Source organism: Podarcis filfolensis, assembly GCF_964270895.1.
Source record: "Podarcis filfolensis genome assembly, chromosome: 3".
Lineage (NCBI taxonomy): Eukaryota > Metazoa > Chordata > Lepidosauria > Squamata > Lacertidae > Podarcis > Podarcis filfolensis.
This window is the reverse complement of record NC_139606.1, coordinates 25,937,952-25,959,042: the sequence shown is the minus strand read 5'-3', so window position 1 is coordinate 25,959,042 and position 21,091 is coordinate 25,937,952. Positions and strand designations below refer to the sequence as shown.

Here is a 21,091-nt window from a genome sequence, read left to right as displayed (position 1 = left end):
AAGAAGCTAATAGAATCCAAAATAAGGGCCAGGAACACTGGGCGGGTGTGGAAGAGCAGAAAAGGTTGATATATAAAGACTTTAACTATCATTTACAGAGCACTCTGATATGTTCATTAAAACTGGTGTGTGTGTGTGTGTGTGTGTGTGTGTGTGTGTGTATATATATGTGTGTGTGTGTGTGTGTGTGTGTATATATATTCTATTAATGTTTAATTGCTTTTTAATTATTGCTTTCTCTCTATCTCTATGTTTTATCCGCAAGCCGCCTTCAATCCCTATCCGGGGGAAAGTGGGAATATAAGTAAATATACAATAATAATAATAACAAGAAGAAGAAGACGATGCAAATTGAAAGGTTACAGAGAAACACCCGTAAGGTTGCGAAATTTAGCACACACACAACCCTCCGGAACTTGCTGCTGCAAATGTTCTGCGGTGCTCCATCCTACTACGCGCTACTTCCACGGGACGTTGTTCCGAAAGCGGGGTGTATGAATTGCAATCCGATGCAAAGCAGCGACGCCGCTCCGAGCCGGTTCAGCACGACTCGCGCTCTCTCTCGCTTCTCAGAGTTCTCCTAGCCCCGCCCAGGGGGCGGTGGGAGGAGCGTGGCCCCGCCCCCAATCCGCCTCCTTCTCCCCAGCCTCCTCCTCCTGACCAAAACATTGACACGTGCTCCGGCCCCTCCTCATCACGTGACGTGTGTGGGAGGTGGAACCTGGGACGTCACAACGCCCCGAGCAGCCAACCGGCGGCCGGGATGCCGGGTGGCAACAAGCGCCGCTCAGGAGGGCCAATGGGGGAAAAGCGAAGAAGGGTGGGGGCGGAGAAACCGAAGTTCCTTGTTGTCGTCGACGTCTCGGTCAATAGAGACAGTATCAGCCTTGGCTGGGAGCGATTGTGGTGAGGAGGCCGGGAAGGCGAGGTGGGGGGGAAGGGGGGGGAGCCGTTGGAGGGGGAGGGGAGGCGGCCGTTGGAAGGCCAACGGTCCCCTCAGGGGAGAAAGGAGCAGGCGGGGGGGGGGAGGCTGTGTCTGGCAGGGGCTGCCAAGAGGGTGTGTGTGTTGCTTTTAGCGTCTTCATTATTTTGGCCAAGAGTCCTTCCAATGGGTGGGGGGCTTCAGTTTCTTCCTCTCCCCCCCCCCCAGGTCTGGTCTCTTAAAAAAGAATCTGCCTCTAAATGGCCCCCAAAGCCCCTGGCCTGTAGTATAGCCCCCTCCCCCAAAATGAATGTGGTGCCCCCTCAAAAGTTATGGGGAAGGGTACATGTCCCATTGCAGTGAGGGGGGGTGTTGGTCCCCCCCTACAGTTCTGTCCTTAGGTGTGGTTTTCTACTCTTGTGTGTATGTATATATTATACACAGAATATTTTAAATATTATATATATGTATGTGTGTATATATATAATGTGTGTGTATGTGTGTGTGAATCTGTATATATATATATATATATATATATATATATATATATATATATACACACACACACACACACACACACAGTGGTACCTCGGGTTACATACGCTTCAGGTTACAGACTCCGCTAACCCAGAAATATTACCTTGGGATAAGAACTTTGCTTCAGGATGAGAACAGAAATCGTGCTCCAGCGGCGCAGTGGCAGCAGGAGCCCCATTAGCTAAAGTGGTGCTTCAGGTTAAGAACAGTTTCAGGTTAAGAACGGACAGTGGTACTTAACCCGACGTACCACTGTATGTATATAATGTGTGTGTGTGTGTGTGTGTGTGTGTGTGTGGCGTGTAGCCAGGAGTAGAGGTCATTTAAACTTTATTTATTTAAGAACATTTCTAAAGAGATTTATGTTTTTAAAATCCTCCAAGCGATGCGCATTGTGCTCAGTATAAAAATATCAGAACAGAAATATAACCTAAGAACAATATAAAATCAAGTGAAACAGATTCAGAGCATTCATAGGAATAATGATATCCAGCCTTATGGTTCATAAAAGGCCTGGTAAAATAAATATGTACATTAAAAGCCTGGAGCAGGTGTTTGGGAACAAGTGATGTTGATCACCCTTCTTTCATGAAGGTGAGTAAGAGGGGATAAAGTAGGTCCCAGTGTTGGGAGTCCAGGGCCTACTAGTCACAAATGTTGATAACTAAATGTAGGAGATTCTAATGGAGTTCTGTGTTAAGGTCCCTTCTTTAACCAAAGTGCCATTTTCATTTACTTCAGTTTTAGAAGACAAACAAAAACAACCCATTGTATCTTAAATAAGTACGTGTTAAAGGCATAGAAATAACGCTTTTGCCAAATATCAGCAAACTCTGTTAGTTCTATATGTATATATTATTTTTTATTGACTGTGTCAAAGACACATGCCTGGAATTGGGCCACAGAGACTGCTGTTCTTGGTCAAGAGTTGTGGCCAGAGTTGGATAGCAGGTGATAGGAGTGTGGACTGTCAGAATTGTGTTTGCATCTTTGCTTGTTGCCAGGAGAAGGGAGTAGCTATAAAGAATATGAGATGGAATGAAGTGGTGTGAGTCTATTTTGGCATCCACTGAGGTTATAGAAGTGTGGAAAACACAGTTGTGGTTAGCAAAACTAAGGGCAAGGTGGTTGCTTGTGTAACTAAAACATTATTGAATTGAATTTCTATATCTTATGAAATGTGTGTTGTGTAAAATAGCACCGGCCTGAATATTCTGCTGTTCAGTGCCATTGAATCTATGTATTAATATCACTAAATTACTTAGCATGATGGAAGAAAGACGTTATATATGTGTATGGGGTTAGTCAGAATAAATATTTTGCAACACTTATTTTGTTGGTAAGTATTACAGAATATTCTGATCATTAATCCACTGACTTAGATGGCTATTAAAGCTATTTAGGAGATTTCATGGGGGATAAGACTCTCCATGGCTACTAGTTATTATGACTATATGCAGGAGTTTTGATGTTCAAAGAAAAGTGAGGTGGTGGAAGAGGAATGTCAGAGTGATGGACATGGGGGGTTACAACATATAGTAGATAGCATTCTTAGGATTGATGAATCCGCTTTACCCATATGCAGCCATTCCTGAAACAGCCTATTATTTGTTTTATTTTATTTAATGAAATTTATATTCTGTTTTATTTAGCAAAACCTTATTACAAGGTGACTATAAATAAAATGTTAAGTGAAACAAACTACTTTGACATAACAATATTGTGTGTTCAGCATATTGTGCCATTTAGATCAGTGCTGGTAAAAGCGTGCACTAGTTCAGTATACTAATGGCATGGCCTTTGTTCCTTTCATGTTGCCTCCCATCTTCTTGCAAGGAAATGTTTAGCGTAATACTGCACACAAGGAGGCATGCTCTGACCAAATTGGTTAATAGCCATTTATATTCTCATCTTCATGGCTATGTCTTTTATTTTGTTGCCATCTTTTGCCACAATGTTTCTCTTGATGTTAATTTATAAATATCATCCTGCTGACATAACAACAACATTGTTAAAAGTTGCATTGATCATTTGTTGCCTTTAAGGAAACCATGCCTTTTCTGGGCCAGGATTGGCGATCTCCAGGGTGGAGATGGATGAAGACAGAAGATGGTTGGAAGCGATGTGAGCCCTGCAGCTCAGAACTTGAGGATGAAAACAATCAGCTTAACAACATCAGTCATAATGTGTAAGAGAAGAAAAAGAAGGGGCCCCTTCTCATTAGCTTAATACTGCTATAAATCAATGCCTATTTTTCTCTAGGTGGGCATGTATCTCAGGGCTGTATTTAACACACAGAGGAAACCGTCTGTTTATTTGCTGATCTTAATCATGACAGGAACCTTTTCCTCAAATTCATGTAGTGATTTGATGCTCAAGCTACAGGTACAGTCAGGAACAGGAGTCATATAGGGGCAGTTTCTGATGCCCTCTTTATGTAAAGTGTTGCATAGCTGGCACTTAGATTTAAAAACAACAACAACACATGACCATTACTGCCACCAGGATACAAAACAAATAGCACTGAAAACTTTTGTTCAAGGAATGGGAGGTAAGAGAAGAGTGTAGAGACAATTTATTGTGCCCACTTAAGTGAAAGCCCAGAAAGTTGAAATGCAGTAGTTTGTGGAATTAGAAACTAAGCATAGTTTTAAGGATTTGGTATGAAAATCATTTTAGAAGTAAAGCTGTTGCTTTTGGACTTCAAACCTTAGGACTGTAGGTAGTACCGTATTTTTCGCTCGATAACACGCACCTGACCATAACACGCACATAGTTTTTAGAGGAGGAAAACAAGAAAAAAAAATTCTGAATGAAACAGTGGATGTATCATTTTTGTGCTTCATGCTGCGGCCACAGACATGTGATTTGACGGTGAGTTTGGGGTAGCCCAATGCAAAGATCCTGAGGATCCATGTGGATCTGTGCTTTGTAACCACGTTTTTGCACCATTGCAGCCCCAGGCAACAGTGGGTGCGTGATTTTTTTGGTGCAGGCTGTAGCCATGGACATGCTATGTGATCTGAGGGTGAATTTGGGGTGACCCAATGCAAAGATCCTGAGGATCCATCTGGATCCATGCTTTGTAACCACGTTTTTGCACCATTGCAGCCCCAGGCCACAGTGGGTGCGTGATTTTTTTGGTGCAGGCTGTAGCCATGGACATGCTATGTGATCTGATGGTGAATTTGGGGTGACCCAATGCAAAGATCCTGAGGATCCATGTGGATCCATGCTTTGTAACCACGTTTTTGCACCATTGCAGCCCCAGGCAACAGTGGGTGCATGATTTTTTTGGTGCAGGCTGTAGCCATGGACATGCTATGTGATCTGATGGTGAATTTGGGGTGACCCAATGCAAAGATCCTGAGGATCCATGTGGATCCGTGCTTTGTAACCATGTTTTTGCAGCATTGCAGCCCTGTTTTTGCATCAGATCATTGCTATGTGATCTGATGGTGAATTTGGGGTGACTCAATGCAAAGATCCTGAGGATCCATGTGGATCCGTGATTGGAACCACGTTTTAAGTAGGGAGGGAAGGAAAAACATAGAAGCGACAAGGAGAGGGGTGTGCAGAGAAGCAGCTGGCTAAGAATGCAGGAGAGGGGTTTTACCGGAGGGAGGAAAGGAAGGCAAAAGTCCCCCCCCCCACAAGCCAACCAGCTCTCTCTCTCCCCCCCCCCCAACCTGCATGTTGCCTTCGAGTCCCAGACGCACGGAGAGGAATCTGTTTTCCACTCTGCTTGCCTGGAGGGGAGGGGTTTTCTCTGCTCTTTGTTCCGTCTGAGCAAACACAGTAAGGAAACAGAAGCGGGTGGGCAGTAAGACCCTGAGGCAGAATGCAGGAAAGCCGCAGCTTCCTCTTTCCTCCCTTCTCCGGACGATTTGATATTTGCCTGATTTTTGCCTTCACTGACGCTTCTCAGCTCCAGGGACCACACATTCGCTCTATAACACGCACAGACATTTCCCCTTACTTTTTAGGAGAAAAAATCTGCGTGTAATAGAGGGAAAAATACGGTATATTTTTTTCCCAGGTAAAACATTTGTCAGCATTGTTAAATCACTTGGACTTTTCATCTAGCTACAAAGAGTGTTAGGTGTCTTACTGTTACTGACTTAAAATAATTTGCTATTGGATTTTGCATTGGGTTATGTGGGATTTTGTGGGATGACACAAGTAACAGTGCTGTGAATATTGCAAAATAATACCCTGTTCTTTTCCCTATGCAGTAGGGATAGTGTGTGGTGGTTCATGCACTGATTATTCTGTGGAGAAGGGACACCACCTTTTATTTAAGAGCAGGGTAACTAAAAGCTGCTTTTTAGTTATTTAAAATAATATGGCTTTCAGAAGAAATGTAACAACCTAATTATTTGATGCAGTGTTGTCATGGAGACTTGCCTGTTTTAAATATAAGGTGGGCTATTAGATCCATTTTGGTAAAACTAGGTCATCGTTGTGAAAAGCTTGAAATTACAGGCTTGGAGGGACTTGCTGTGTGATCTTCACTACAAGGGCATGAAGGATGCATATGTTTGAAAACCTAAGCACCTGTTTTGCTGGTGGCAACAAACAGGCCAATCAAGCCGCCTTTCAGGGGGGAAAAATCAGGAAGTGTGTATATTAGGATGGCTTTTATATTGTGTGGCATGCAGACATTCAATGATCTAAATAAGCACATCATGCGTTCACATAAACCACATAGTTAACAGTCACAGACAATTCTAATGGTAAAGTGGTATTCATAATAAAATGGTAGTTCTAATCACGGGTTGGTATTTTGTCTTGCCCCTTAGTTTGTGTTGTTATTTCCCCAAACTGGCAAAAGATAAGCCCTTATATCTGTTTGGTGTCAGCAGTGTGCCAGGTGTTGCTCAGACCTAGACCTATAGAAGGGATTGTGCCCCTATACTGAAACAGTTTCTTGCCTGGGTGACTTGCAGTGAAACAACTTTTGAACAGGCGTGCTGCTCACAGCTTCCAGCTGTGGCAACATGACTTGTGTAAGGCAAGCAGGGTGGAATTGAATCGCTCTGCCTCAGTTGTCTTAGAAAATCAGGGAAATTTGACTTTGATACAAGTTTTTGTCAGTGCAAGGCTATGTTAAACTTGTTCAAATGTGGATTGTAGGCTGTTGCTTAATTCAGGTTTCTATTGGACAAGGGTGGCCACTTCTAGCTGGAAAAAATTGCACAGAATATACAAATTTAGAAATATATTCCATAATTTAAGTGGAGATGCATCTCGCCATCACTGGAAAGTCTGTGGGGATCAGGTGGCCTATGTGCCTTCTCGGTCTGCTGTCCTACCGCTGGCTACTGGTAGCCAACTTCAAGGGCCATAATCTCCCTTCAGTCTTTCAAATAGAGGTCTCCTTTAAATTGAGCTCTGTTCTCTGACAGCTCATCAAATAGTGGCTAGTCCACTGTAAAGAAAGACCCATGCCCAACTAGAAGAGACTTCAAAAGTCATTCAATATTATTCTAGATCTCGCTGATTCATTTGGAAAGTTGGTAAGATGCTTTGTTAAATTCTTGATGTGCAATACCGTTTTCATATTTGCTGTTTAATCCTCCAGATTAGTTTGTGATTTTCCTCCTTCTCTCCCCTCCCCCCTCAAAAAAAATCTTTATTTTTCTTGTCTTGGTGATTTACAACATTCAGGCTATACTGTGGGTGCTTTATAAAACTCTGAATTGACAGTGATAAATACCTTCATTTGACAAACTCAGCTGTTTTAATAAAAGTGAACACTGGTGAGTGGGGGAAAATGCATGTATACAATTTTCCTGTCAGAATAAAGATGGGAAGATAAAGTAATTTTACTTTCCTTTTGTACACTTTGTGCTGTAAAGCTTCAGCAGTTTTGCTTATCTGTGTGAGGCTAACTTCTTTGCAAAGGAAACAATCTCAGGTTATCAGTGTTTTGGAAAACTGAGTGCTTTGTCTTGTGTTGATATAACTAGTGCACCTTTCAGTTTTCTGTGTGAAAATAAAAAGCTTTAATTTACAAGTTGTTGTAAACCTTCTAAATAGCTTTCCACATCAAACTCATTTTTAGCAATTTTATTTTCTATATCCTAGATTCTTTTTAAACTTGCAAAAGGATTGTCAATAAACTGAGCCTCTAGGACATTATGACGGGGTTGCCATCTCTTTCAGAGGACTTGACATATTGCAGGTAGTGTAATGCTAACCCCTGATTTTGAGTGCTGAAGAGGCTTAGCATGGTATGGGTATGTCCTTGAACCCCTCCTGCAAAATACTGATCATCTGGACAGAACCCTTTCGTAGCTTGCAAAAAACTAACATATTGCATATGAGGGTTTTTTGGGTGGTGGGTGATTTTTAAAGTAGTGATCACTGGAACTGGATCAGTCTGAGTAGTGTAGAATTTATAAGAATATCTAGAGGATTTATAATAATATAACAACACTATTAAAATAATTCAAAACAATTCACAACAGTAAAATATGAATTATTTTAGCATTATTTACCACAGATATTTTCTGTGTTTTGCGTATGTGAATGATAAATGAAATTGCTTTCTTGGTAATTGATTCACAAGGCTACATAAAAGCAGTTTGTAAATAAACACATGCATTTGTTTCTTTGTGAGTCAACAAGCATGTGGACAGGGGTGATCTAGGAGACCTTCTGTACTTAGACTTTCAATGTTTTTAAACCAAGTCCCTCACCCAAGACTCCATGATAGTATCCTATTATGGGATAAGAGGGTGGGTCCTCGTTTGGAATAGTAATTGGTTAAAGCACTGGTCTTCATGGCCTGATCCAAGGTGGGTCGCAACAGGAGCACTACCACCATGCAAATATAAGGTAAAAGGTTAGGAAAAGGGTCTCACAATGCATGTTTGGATTAAAAGTGGGCCCTGAGTCTGAAAAGGTTGAAGACTACTGGGTTAAAGAACAGGAAGCAGAGTAGGAACCTACAGGCATGTAAATAGGTAGGGTTCTCCAGGATCTGTATTGAGATGAGTGCTTTCTAACTTGTTCATTTTAAAAAAAAAATTATTTGCATTTGCAAAACAGGAACAAGGAGCATATTTAACCCCCTCCCTCCCCTCTCCCTGTCCCACTTACAACCATACCAAATACAGCATATATACATATACCATATGACTGTCCTTCCATACTTTTCCTGGTTCCTTTTGCTTTTGTACTACTCCACGTGATCCACCTCTTTTTAATCATCCAATTTGTTAGAAGAGGGGTTATTTGATAAGGTCCAATGAAGGGAGCGCATATGAAGTTAATAGATCTATGGAGATTTAAACACCTAACAGAACGTGACTGTACTTTCCGTTCAATATATCAAAATAGTTCCAATAGACTAGACATGGTGTGGGCCTTCAAAGACACTCTTCTAATTTATTTATTTTTTTCTAGAAAGACAATTGTTGTTCATTTGGGACATTTTTCCTACGATTACCCATCTTTCCTCCTCTGTTTTAATCTCTACTAATATTATACTCCCTAACGTGTTCATTTTTATTTTTCTGGAGTTGGTGTGAGGTGGTCCAGTTTTCAGATGACATGTAATTATTCAGGATGGCAGATTTCAGTGGAGAATAAGGCTCTGAATGGTACCTGCAGAGGCAGCATGATTCTCTGCTCCAGTTCCTTGGGAACAGAAATGAGGCAAGGATATTTTGCTCATGTCTTGTTTGCAGGCTTCCCATAGACGTCATTTTGTCCATGGTGAAAACAGACTGCTAGTCTAGGTGTTTGAAGCAACGGTGTGATTTTATATGTTTGTTTGAAAATAAGGGCCTATTATGTTCAGTGGGGCTTATGCTCAGATAAGTGTACATAAACCCTTAGGCTGAAATCACAAACACTTACTTGAGAATAAGCACAACTCAATATGGTGGGATTTACCTTCAAGTATACCGGTACATGCATAGGATTGAGTTGTTGCACTGGTAAAACCAACAGCCATCAAAACAACATGAAACTCTGAAATGCAAATGACTCATTCCTACCTTCACATACTGTGGTTTGTTCAATTGTATCTGAGGGATTGGTTCTTTAAATGGAATTTTTTTCTCTTTCAGCATCTTAGATAATGATGAAGAAATATACTGTGCTGATGATTGTGAATTTGCAAGCAAGAAAAGGAAAAAGGATCATTTTAGGAACAATGCAAAATCTCAGTGTAAGACTAAACTATTTTTTAGTTCTGATAATAGTTGACAGTGTAAGCTTGCTTTCCAGCATATTTCAGCAGAACCTATACATAATGCATATACTTAGGTATTTGAGAATGCAAGAGTAGCTAAGAATTATTTCAATGGAAACAAATGACATGTGTAACATGCTAATCATTTGACACACTCTATGTAAAAATGGTAAGGGAAGGTAATGAAAAAATAATCTTGGTTAAGGGTTTTGTTCTTAACATAATAATAGGGAGGCTTACTTTTACCAATAGTGAACTTTAGTAAACTAGCATCTGTGCAATTTTGATTGTGGGTGTATGTAGCCTGCTGGTGGGAGGTAAAATCAAGAGCTCATTTCAAATATTTCTAAAATGTACCCAGAACTTACAGAAATTTACTTGAAAATGTGCTTCCCTTAAATCAGATAGATTTCGGTTTATTTCTTGCATGATTCTTTGCATCACAGTGGCTTTCACGAGTCTTCCAAGCAATCATTCACATAACAGTGTCTGATGGGATTGTTAATTAATGTGGTGTTGGCCATGCTTATCCCACAAAATTTCTGAGATTGGATGTTTTTACGTACTTCCATTCTTGATTAACTATAGTTCAGTGTTGTGTCTGAGCCCTAAATTGTGGCTAATCTTAACTACACTTAGAGAAAATGAACTAGCATCAAAAATTTGGTTTGAAAAGGACTTGTTTCTGCTAACTAGGGTTTGTCATTACATGACAAACTGCAAGTAGTCAGAAGTGGAAGTTCCAAACTCCTCTGTAGCTGCACTGGAAGAGGAGGTAGAAAGATCACTGACTTGTCTTTGTAACTCTATACCATGGCTTTAGGCAGGGATACACACAGAGAAATCTGCTTTCATATGCATAGTGCCACAGATGGACAGAACAGTAGTTTGTTTTGTTTTTTTTAAATGGTGGAAAACCTTTCCCTCTCATATTATTAAAGATTGTTAGAACTTTTTTGCAAAAGAATTTGCATATGATTGCCTACTAGTTTTTGATGGGGAATCTTTGTCATCCTTACTCGTAAATCAGTACATCTGCAGCAGAATATTAAAAAAGGCGTTCCTTATCTTGCTTCCAGGCTTCTATCGTGAAAAATGGATATATGTTCATAAAGAAAGTACTAAAGAAGTAAGTGGTGGGCATGATTTATGTGCTTTTGGTAATTATCCATTTAATTAATCCACACACGCTAATGTATTTATTAGCTAGCTGCACTCTTATTTATTTAGCTAGTCGGATGGGGGGAGAGTCAGCATCAGATAGCAGTTGCATAGGGAAGAGGAATTCAGATTTCAACGCTTCAGTGTTGTGGGTTTTCCCTCATACCTTGCATATGCTAGCTTGAACATACTAAAGCACAATACTACTGCATAATACTTTCCATATGTAGACAGGTGGAGAGAATGGCCACTGGTGAATGTAGGAGGCAGCATGAACAACGGCTCCCAAAGCAGCAACTTATTTCTTTCCTTCTACTTCCCAACCCATATGTCATGAGTATTGGGGAAATGGGTAGCTAGGTGACTGTGGGACATTAGCAGCTATGTGATTTGTGTGGGTGGTACATTCCAGGCTTGCACATTTATCCTCTCCAGGAAGGCTTCTTTTGTGACTCTAACATGTTTCTCCCCCTCCCCCACTTTTCTTTTCAAGAGACATGGCTATTGCACGCTGGGAGAAGCTTTTAATCGCTTAGATTTTTCAAGTGCAATTCAGGACATCAGAAGGTTCAATTACGTGGTAAAAGTAAGATGCTCTTGTACTATGTAGTTTTGTGATTGAATTTAACGTACTATATATATTTAACGTACTATATATATATAATCTGTATATTCAGAAGGTTGCTAACGTTAAAAGAGTTCATCTTAAACTAGAGCCAAGGAATTGCCTCCATTTCTCAGATTAAAAAATGACATTGGGCTTTATTGTAAAGTGACAATGTCTCAAGCAATCAGAAAAGAGTTCTCTGGGGGTGCTTTGTGTGATATCTCTGAGTCTAACCATGATGCTTTTTGTGGTTCTGAACTATTATAGACCAGTACCAAAGGACTGCTTGGCTGTACCTGTGTTCCCTACAAGGGCTTTAGACTTGTTTCTCCAGTGGCATCCCCCATGTGTCACCTGGCAAGCTACATGTAGAAAATGAAAATTTGTCAGAATCGGTTGTACACAAACCTTTGAACCTGCCTAAAGCATCTATTTGGATACTGGACTTTATTTTACTCATTTCCATTCTGTAAACTGATGTATTAAACAGCTTTGGTTAGGAGTCTGCATTTTAGTTCTTGCTGTTTTACTATAATTTATCTGCCACTTTCTGCCAACACACAAAATGGCAGAATTTGATCAATTGACCAAATGTGATCTTATTTTTTTGTTTAGTGTCTATTCATGTTCCCAAAGACACGGGGATGGCAGTGGTCAGATTTGTCTGTCAAAGGTGACTCCTGGGAGCAGCTTTGTTTTGAATGTAGCTCACATTTGTAGGCTAATGCAGACATACTGCTGCTAAGGCTCAACTATACTATATTGTGAACCACCCTCTGATCCTGGAATGAAGGGTGGTATACAAATTTAATAATAATAATTTGCTCAACCATAGCTAAGCCAAATAGAGAGGTTGTACATTCCTCCACTCAACCAGCTCCCTTCTAGAGCTTGACCACAAGCCAACTATTATATTGGCGGCGGCCGTAATCACAGTTAGGGCTAAGAAGACATTGGCACGACAACTCTGAACTTCATGCTTAAATGTGAACGTTGCCTGAGAAAGTGTGTTTATGTGTGTTTATCTTAAACATATACTATGAGAAGTCACATCTGCACAGCACTGATCTTCCTGCCACCCTGCCCCATGCAGGTAAGCCACAGTGACACAAATATCATGAGGGCAGCTCATCTGCCTGCTCACCTGATTGCTATTTCCCTGCCCCAAGGAGCTAACAAACTAAAACTTGACATGGGAGAAATGGAGTAAGGGAAGGGACTCTACCCCTTCCTCCCCCACCTACGCTGTATGTTGAGGAATCTAAAGAACATAACTAATTGTTGCTTATTTGTTACACATCTTCTAATACACAATTATTATCTTTTAGCTTTTGCAATTAATAGCAAAATCCCAGTTAACTTCATTGAGCGGTGCAGCTCAAAAGAACTATTTCAATATCTTGGACAAAATTGTTCGCAAAGGTAAGGACACAAATTTCCATAGCTGCAAATGACACTTTGGCATTTTGATCAATTGCTGTTTAGGTTTTAAGAAAGCACTTGCCTAGTAGCCATGGATAACAAGAAACTGCATCTTGGAGGAGGAATGCACTGGCTTAGCGCAGTGTGGGAATAAAAAAGAAAGCGGCAGATCACCACATTTGCATGCTCCTCTCCAAGAGCTCCCACATCTAGTTGGTCCAGCTAAGCTATAGTTCAGCTTGCCATGTTGTGTGAACAAGGCCATCATGCTGGAAACCCCAGATCCTTGGTCCTGCCATATGCATTTATTTGCTGGGGCAGCAATTCTTGGCTGTTACCTTTAAGATTATAAAACGACAATGGATCAGCTTTTCAGCTGTTTAAAATAAATGTAAAGTGTAGTAGGAAAGCAAGAATTCTCACGTGTGTTTCTAAATTCCCACTTGAAGTTCTGGAGGACCAGTACAACCCACGTCTGATCAAAGACCTTCTTCAGGAGCTGAGTTCTGCGCTGTGCATATTAATACGGGGCGTGGGGAAATCGGTGCTAGTAGGAAACATCAATATTTGGATTTGCCGGTTGGAAACCATCCTTCTGTGGCAGCAGCAGCTCAATAATCTTCAAATACCCAAGGTATACCCAGCTTTTATGGCTCTGTTAAATGTGACGTTTGAGCTGTGAAATCCTTTTATCTGTGGGTGTCACCAGAGTGTCATCTGTCTGCCTCTCTCTGTCCTCCCCCTCCTCTCTGATACGGAATTATAAACAGGCATAAAGCAGGTTTTTTTAAAAAAATAATCAACATTTGTTGAGTAGAGCGGACACCAAGATAATTAAACTGTGATGGTGAAATAGGCAGTGTTTTGTTTTCAGTGCTTGATTTCAAGACATCATCCTGTACCAAGTTGCTTCCCAAAAAGTACTGGGTATCTGCTGATCATAGCTGTCAAGTGTCCCTTATTTGAAGGGACAGTCCTTTATTCCAGGGCCATGTCCCGCTGCTGTCCCTTATTGATGGATGTCCCTTAAATGTCCCTTAAATTATGTCACTTAAATTTCAAAAGAAGCAGCTCCTCTCCCTCCCTCCCTGCTGGCCAGGGAGGCTCCAACTGTGTTGCTTGGCTGTGTTGCTCACCCAATAAGAAGTCTAAGAACGATTGGGGGGTGGAGCTTGCATGCCTTGTGTGTGGCTAGTTAATGCCAGCTGAGGGGTTTTTTGAATGCTGGACGCCATTTTGTTGCATGTGCTGCTGCACACTTTGCAGTGCAAAGCCAGGCCGGGGAGCCATCTTAAGTTGAGCCTGCATAGGCCTTGTGGTGCATGTGATTCAGATTCTATTCAGTTGAACCTCTGGTTACAAAGTTGGTTGGACAGTGTTCTCGGAGCTACCAGCATGAGTTTGACCAGACTGCAGGAGGACAGGAAGACTGGAGTGCCTGGAACAGGTGAGGCTGCAGGTCCCTTATTTTGGCTGCTGGTCCCTTATTTTCAAGGCTGCTGGTCCCTTATTTTCAAATCTGTAAGTTGACAGCTATGCTGCTGATATTTCAGCCTTCAAAAATGTACTGTGGCTGTATGAAAATATTTATTTGGTCCTCTAACGGTATATTTTATAGGTTTAGTCAGAACCATTAAAAATGCATTAATAGTTGGCATTTAGGACCAGCCCCAAAGACACTTAACTACCTGAAGCAAAACGCAAGATGGTGCCCCTTCCCCATTCTGCATACAGGCTGGCAGACAGGGACACGACAGCATCTTCCACAACATCTGGATGCAGCAGATGTTGCAAGACAAGCCACACCACTTTGGATCCAGGCAAATGGGTCCAAAATTGGGGACCACTTTAACAACTGTTGCCTTTTTCTTTTCACAATAAAGCGTATACTCAACAAGTTTTATGATGAATTGCAGTGCAATCCTAGCCATATCTACTGAGAAGCAAGTCCCATTGAGTTTGATGGGGCTTGTTTCCAGGTATGTGGCATTAGGCGTCTCGGGTGGTGCAGAGCCTCTTGGGCTTGCTGATCTTGGCTTGGTCAGCAGTTTGAATCCGCGTGACACAGTGAGCACCCGTTGCTCTGTCCCAGCTTCTGCCAGCCTAGCAGTTTGAAAGCATACCAGTGCAAGTAGATAAATAGGTATTCCTGAGACGGGAAGACAAATGACGTTTCCGTGCACTCTGGCACTCGTCGCGGTGTCCCATTGCACCAGAAGTGGTTTAGTCATGCTGGCCGCATGACCCGGAAAGCTGTGGGCAAGCGCCTGCTCCCTTGGCCTGAAAGCGAGATGAGCCCTGGACACCATAGTTGCCTTTGACTGGACTTAACCATCCAGGGATCATTTACCTTACCTTACCTTTATGTGGCATTAGGATTGCAACCTTCAGATGAATTTAGCTGTTTAGATTTGAGTGTTTGGGGGGAGAAAACAAACACACCTAAGGCTGCTCAAACTGAAATAGTGAGTTTACTTTTGAACTTATAACTAACTGTTGTTAACTTGTTTTTCAGCAAGTCACCAATGGACTTACACTCTGCGATCTCCCTTTACATATGCTGAACAACATCTTGTATAGATTCTCAGACTGCTGGGACATTATCACTTTGGGCCAAGTGTCTCCCACATTGTATATGCTCAGTGAAGACAGGCAGTTATGGAAAAAGCTTTGCCTGTACCATTTCGCTGAAAAACAGGTTAGAGGAACTTTGTTATTTTAGGGTTGAGAGAGGCTGTGTATACCAACAGAAAACACATGGGAGTGTTCTCATGTGTTCATTATAAGCAAATGTATTTGGAAATCAATCCCATCGGTTTCAGTGGAACTGCTTCCAATTAAGAGTGCATATGAGTGTAAATGCATGGCACAGTCTGATGTTTACTGCTCAGTAAATCTTCCTGAATTTGGACCTGCTCTGTAATAAGCATGCATAGTCCTACAACTAGCTTTGATCACATCAAATATGTAGAGTATAACCATTTGTAAATAATAACCTAATATTTTTTTAGCACAGGGACTATACCCTCCAGCCCTCCAGAATGGGCAATGGTCAAAAATGATGGGAAATAGGGGTCGACATCTGCACAGTCTCTTAAAATATTTCACATCTGACTTTCCATTACTTTTCATAGCTAAATAGTTTTTTAAAAAAATCTGAGTCAGATGCTGGTTAAAGCAGCACAATAGCCTTCAAATGTTACCTTTCTGTTCAGTTCTATAGGCACCCTATTCTGTCAGAAAAAGGTCATATTGACTGGAAGCTGATGTTCTTTGCACTTCAGAAATGTTACCCTATAAAGGAACAATATGGAGATACCTTGCATTTCTGTCGCCATTGCAGTATTCTCTTCTGGAAGGTAAGAAATGAAATACCTAGAATATTAGGTTGGAAACTATTCAGTAACTGAGGAAACAATCAGAGGGAGGAGTAGTCTTATATATAGAGTTTCTGTTTCACAAACTAGAATAGTCTGCTGGTCTGAAATATGAATAGCTTTCAAAACAAATTCAGAATGTAAAAGTTCAGCTTTGTACTATGTTTAACAATTAAATATTTGGGGAATTTATTTTTAGAGCACATTGGGGGCTTGCCAAACACAACACTGAAAGCAACTTAAATATTTGCAAATGGAAGCTTCCACTTCCTGAGCCTGTGCGTAATAGCCAAGAGGGGGATTACAGTGGGGGAACTTGACTTATAGATAGGTCTGAAAAAGTTAGTCATTCCTTAGCTCTTGTTATGCTGCCTGCTCCTGTGTTTTCCTTTTTAATGATTTGTGGTCTAAAAAGACAAATGGGCATTTGCAAAAAGTTTCCTTTCCAAGTTGCCTGGTTGTGATTCTTTCTTGTCAGATATAGAGATGGGGGGAGAGATTTTAATTCAGTTTGAAGGGAAATCTATTTAATGTTATGAAACAATACGCAAACAAAAATGTAGCTATTTTCCAAATTCATACTTTTCTGAATTTTGCAATGCAGTTCTCCAGCCAAGTAATTTATACAAAAAGTGCATAGAAATGCATATATTAGTGAAAATAACAGACAAAAAATACAGTAGAACAGGGGAAATTTCTTTGCCAAAATAAAAGTATATTAGGAGAAAATAGCACTAAAATGCAGGTGGATTGTCAAGAGAAGTTTTTAAAGAGAAAAATCACAACCTGATATGAAGAACGTAAGACTGGAAAAACGAGAAACAAAAAATGACATTTGCCTATCCTTATTCAGAGGTATCAAATAGCAAAATAGCAATTTTACAAACTCTTAGTTGTACAAGCTTCAGGACCATGTAGATTTCTCCAGTGTGAGTTTCCCTTTAATCATTACATTAGAAACTCACAAAAGCTGTATGTTCAAGGTACTCCAGTATCCCACTTACTAGCACATCTAGCAGCAACTGAAGTTGCTCCAAAGAATGTATTTACATGTGGCATATAGCAGCTCTTGCTTGAATCATGTTTGCAGTAAGAGTATGTGCTAGAATCTTATGTCTATCTGCATGGGCACTTATTGGACTTTTAACACAAATAATACAATACAAGCTCAGAGGTAGTTGAAGAACCTCATGTGGAAATGTGGTAATAAAGAAACTGAAAAGGGTAAAGATATGAGAGGCGAAGTATTCAATATAATTCATTCGCAGTCGCTGATGTTTAACTCTCATAGTGTTCTAAGGTACTTGCAATGAGATCTCGTGTCTGCTTTCTTGGACTCAAGCTCTGTTGCTTTAGCAGAACATGCTTCCAGGTACTGCTTTGAGGATATGATGTCCGCCTACGGGCATCTTATGAGAAAATCTTTGGTGTTTGAGATAATGAAGGTGGCCGAATTCTTTAAATATCTGCTGGGGTCAGAGTGGCAAAGTAAATTTTCCCTTTTTGTTTCCTGATCAAGGACACAGACATAGTGCAAAAAAAAATCTTTCACATGATTGATGCCAATTCCTGACCTTTTATTTTTTTCATTTTTCATTTCTTATAAGCAGGATAACTTTTCTAACCAGTAAAATTGTCTAGATAGGAATGCCCTGCAGAAAGCTGTTGTATATCATCTACTGAACTCTGCTGCTTGTCATTCTATCCAATAAAATCTTCCTCTCTTTTGCGTCTCTGCCCCTCTACCTGTTTCTTCCTTCATGACTTCCTCAAAAGGACTACCACCTTGCTTTGTTACTCAAGGTACTTTATGTGCATTTCATCCTGCCTTTCTTCTGTATCCATGTTACATAGCTGAAGCAAATAAGATTCTTGTTAATGTAATGTCACAGCCCTGAACATGTTATTCTCTCACTTAATTGAGATTTCTAGAATTCTTTTCTTGGCTATAAAATGCTGCTTTTTAAACCTTACATAAAAAAGATTCAGTGTCTGATGTAATCAAATGAAGTTTCCAATGAACTCCTCTCTTAAACTTTGTCACAGGAATGTAGCTAATTCTCCTGAGAAGTTGTATTATGTTTAAAGGCTGTGTTTTTTAGGTTGCTAATGACTAGGAATGCTTTCATTTATTTAGGCTGCAATCCTATATATTTCACTTATCCAGGAGAAAGAAAGTCCCATTGAACTCATTCTGGCTTACATTGAAGTAGGCATGGGAAAATTTGCATGGTTTCATTTTTATTTACAAGGTTTATATCCATGCGCATTTACAATGGTACCTCCGGTTGCGCACGGGATCCGTTCCGGAGCTCTGGTCAGATCCCAAGGTGTGCGTATCCAGAGGTGCCACTTCTGCACATGTGTGCGGCGCATAGAGCACTTTTGCGCATGCACGCACAGCAAAACCTGGAAAAATACTTCCAGGTTTGCCGTGCCATGTATCCTGAAGGATACATAACCGGAGGTGAACGTAAGTAGAGGTACCACTGTACTATATAACAGAAAGGGAATGTGCAAACAATACATGAAGAAGAAATGTTTGGCATAAGTAGTAAAAGGACGTATAAGCATTACATTGTAACACCTTATCAAACTTTTACTGGAATCCCTTTCATTTGTTCTGCATCTGTCTTAAAACAGATTGCTGCACAAAAGGGCTAATCTTGATGACCACCATCGCCACCACAGGTCTCCTGCACCTCACCCTACACTGTCAAAGCCACTGTGTGTTTCAGATGAAGAACAGGGTGTATTGCATTCCAGCAAGCAAGCTTTAGAGCAAATACATTGCCTATACTTGCACCCTTTTCCTCATCATGATACGTCAGTAAGTAAGGATGCATGATTCTTTATACTGCCTACCTAAAGAAAAATGTGTACTGTATAATGCACAAGTGCACTTTAGGAAGACCATGCACAAGTACACTTTAGGATGACCACAGTTCAGTGGAAGAGCTCGTGCTTTGCATGTAAATGTCCCAAAGGTTCAGGACCCTGCAGATCTGCTGGTCAATGTAGTCAATACAAAACTAGACAGACCTAAAGGGTCTGACTCTGTAAGAGGCAGCTTACTATGTTCTTACAGTCACAAATGCACTTCCTTCATGAGCAACTATGGGATTGGTCACTGGGTACAACTGGAGCTCCCAAGAGGCTCCAGGCCTTGCCTCATACGTGATTTAAAGATAGAAGCAGGAGACCTTGAACAAGATACACATCTTTCTCTCAAAACGGCACTGCTGTTGCAATATTTTGATATCTATAAATAGCAGCTACTATGTATAAACTGTTGGCTTTGGATACTGCTTCACAACCAGTAACAGTCTGCCTGCCTATGCAAAGAGAGAATAACTGTGCCCTTCATTTTTTTAGGATACAGGACATCCCTGCACAGCCAATGATCCCAACAGCTGCTTCATGCCAGTTTCTCCTCAGCACTTCATAGACCTCTTCAAATTTTAAGTGCAATCCATTAATTCTTGGTGATTTCTTCATATATATTTTTGTACAGTCGTGCAGTATATGTATAATGCTTTTTGTGCAATATTTCCCAGAATGTGCTTTGTAGTTATAAAGGGATGTCATAGGGTCAAAAGGAGAGAATATTGACCAGAGCATCATGTAAGATGTTCAGTTTGTAGTAGGCAAACCGAAGGAATATTTCATTTTGCAAGGGAAGATGTATGGTGGAAGCCGGAGAAGGTGTCTACAAAAGGAATCATTGGAGTTTTAGTCAAATTTTGGAACTGTTAATACATCGATGATTTACAAACATTTTTGTTAGGGTTATAGTGATTTTTAGTTGATAACTGTAGGCAGTTTCCTTTTTGGTGACCAAAAACAACCTGCTTATTTGATCTTTGTCTTCATCCCCTTCACATCCTATTTCAATTGTGCACAATTGTGCACAATTTGCACATCCTATAAATGTTAGGAGATTCTCTGTAGGCTTCTTTGTACATACCATGTCAGCTATTGAGTTCTGCACATCAGTAAAAAACATAGTTTTGTGTACCTGTTGTGCATCCTCTTGTGAAAGAAGCCAACTCCATTTTGTAAATACATTATGCAGAATATTTATTTTTCTTAAAATATATTTTATTAATTATGTCAAACCTAATTGTGTCCTAAATAATGTGAGCTGCTGATTGCTGGCTCCTGCAGTGCGATGAAGTTTTCTGATGGTAGTCCCATCCTTTTATATGGTGGTGGTTTCTCGTAACAAGTACAGCAATGCTACATGGTACTGCTGTGGAAACTTGGCTAACTCCAGAGAAACTGAAAATAGCCTAATAATAGCTAGCACTCTCTTGGATGCTACTCCCCCACCCCACCTCGATATGTAATAGTGTAGTTCAGAAAGGGCAAATTTAAAAACAACTTGCAGCGTGTTCTGAAAATCTTGAAGCAATCATTCCAATTTAATGTGAGTACATGTGAGTACAGGCCTTACATTGCATACCACAGTGTGTTTTGAATCTAGTTTTGTACGCAAATAAATCATGTTTTTTGCCTATTAATTCTTGTCTGGAATTCTTTGTCTTGGCACCCAGTGCTTCTTGAGATTTGATTTGATTGAGATCAATGTGATTTTCTTCAAGCATGAATGCTTAAAAATGCTCATATCATCATATTGGCTTATTGTGGCTATTGGATCCACAGGAAAGTGGCTGAGTTGGCCATGTGATAACAATCCTCTGCATCTTGATAATTGCATGTCACATTCACTTGTGAGATGTCGCTATTATCCCCATATGAGGAGTGGAAGAAGAGGGGCTTCCCTAAGAGCTCAAACAAGTCTTTGGCTTTTTAATAGCCAAAAGAGAAGTGGTTTTAGAATGGAGAAGCAGCAGGCA

The 21,091-nt window shown here is 40.6% G+C and overlaps 1 protein-coding gene across 4 annotated transcripts; it reads left to right on the top strand.

Annotated features, from left to right (window-relative positions):
* Nucleotides 1-736: 736 nt before the first annotated feature.
* Nucleotides 737-20,755, top strand: FBXO25 (F-box protein 25). 4 transcript variants are annotated; one of them, XM_083607382.1, is made up of 11 exons: nucleotides 737-906; nucleotides 3,505-3,647; nucleotides 9,541-9,641; nucleotides 10,745-10,794; nucleotides 11,320-11,412; nucleotides 12,762-12,855; nucleotides 13,305-13,489; nucleotides 15,371-15,553; nucleotides 16,071-16,214; nucleotides 18,009-18,035; nucleotides 19,608-20,755. In XM_083607382.1, the coding sequence occupies exons 2-11, from the start codon at nucleotides 3,511-3,513 to the stop codon at nucleotides 19,695-19,697; spliced, it is 1,104 nt and encodes a 367-aa protein (XP_083463508.1). In that variant the 5' UTR covers nucleotides 737-906; nucleotides 3,505-3,510; the 3' UTR covers nucleotides 19,698-20,755. The 4 variants fall into 4 exon arrangements, with proteins under 4 accessions (XP_083463508.1, XP_083463510.1, XP_083463507.1 ...); XM_083607381.1 differs by lacking the exon at nucleotides 737-906 and adding an exon at nucleotides 1,767-2,053; XM_083607384.1 differs by lacking the exon at nucleotides 18,009-18,035.
* The last annotated feature ends 336 nt before the right edge of the window (nucleotides 20,756-21,091 follow it).

Bases quoted from the DNA above. Each gene is read 5' to 3' on its own strand.
- FBXO25 (XM_083607381.1), top strand. The intron at 3,648-9,540 runs GTAAGAGAAGAA...TTTCTCTTTCAG, and splicing joins AACAACATCAGTCATAATGT to CATCTTAGATAATGATGAAG. The intron at 16,215-18,008 runs GTAAGAAATGAA...CTTCCTCAAAAG, and splicing joins GCAGTATTCTCTTCTGGAAG to GACTACCACCTTGCTTTGTT.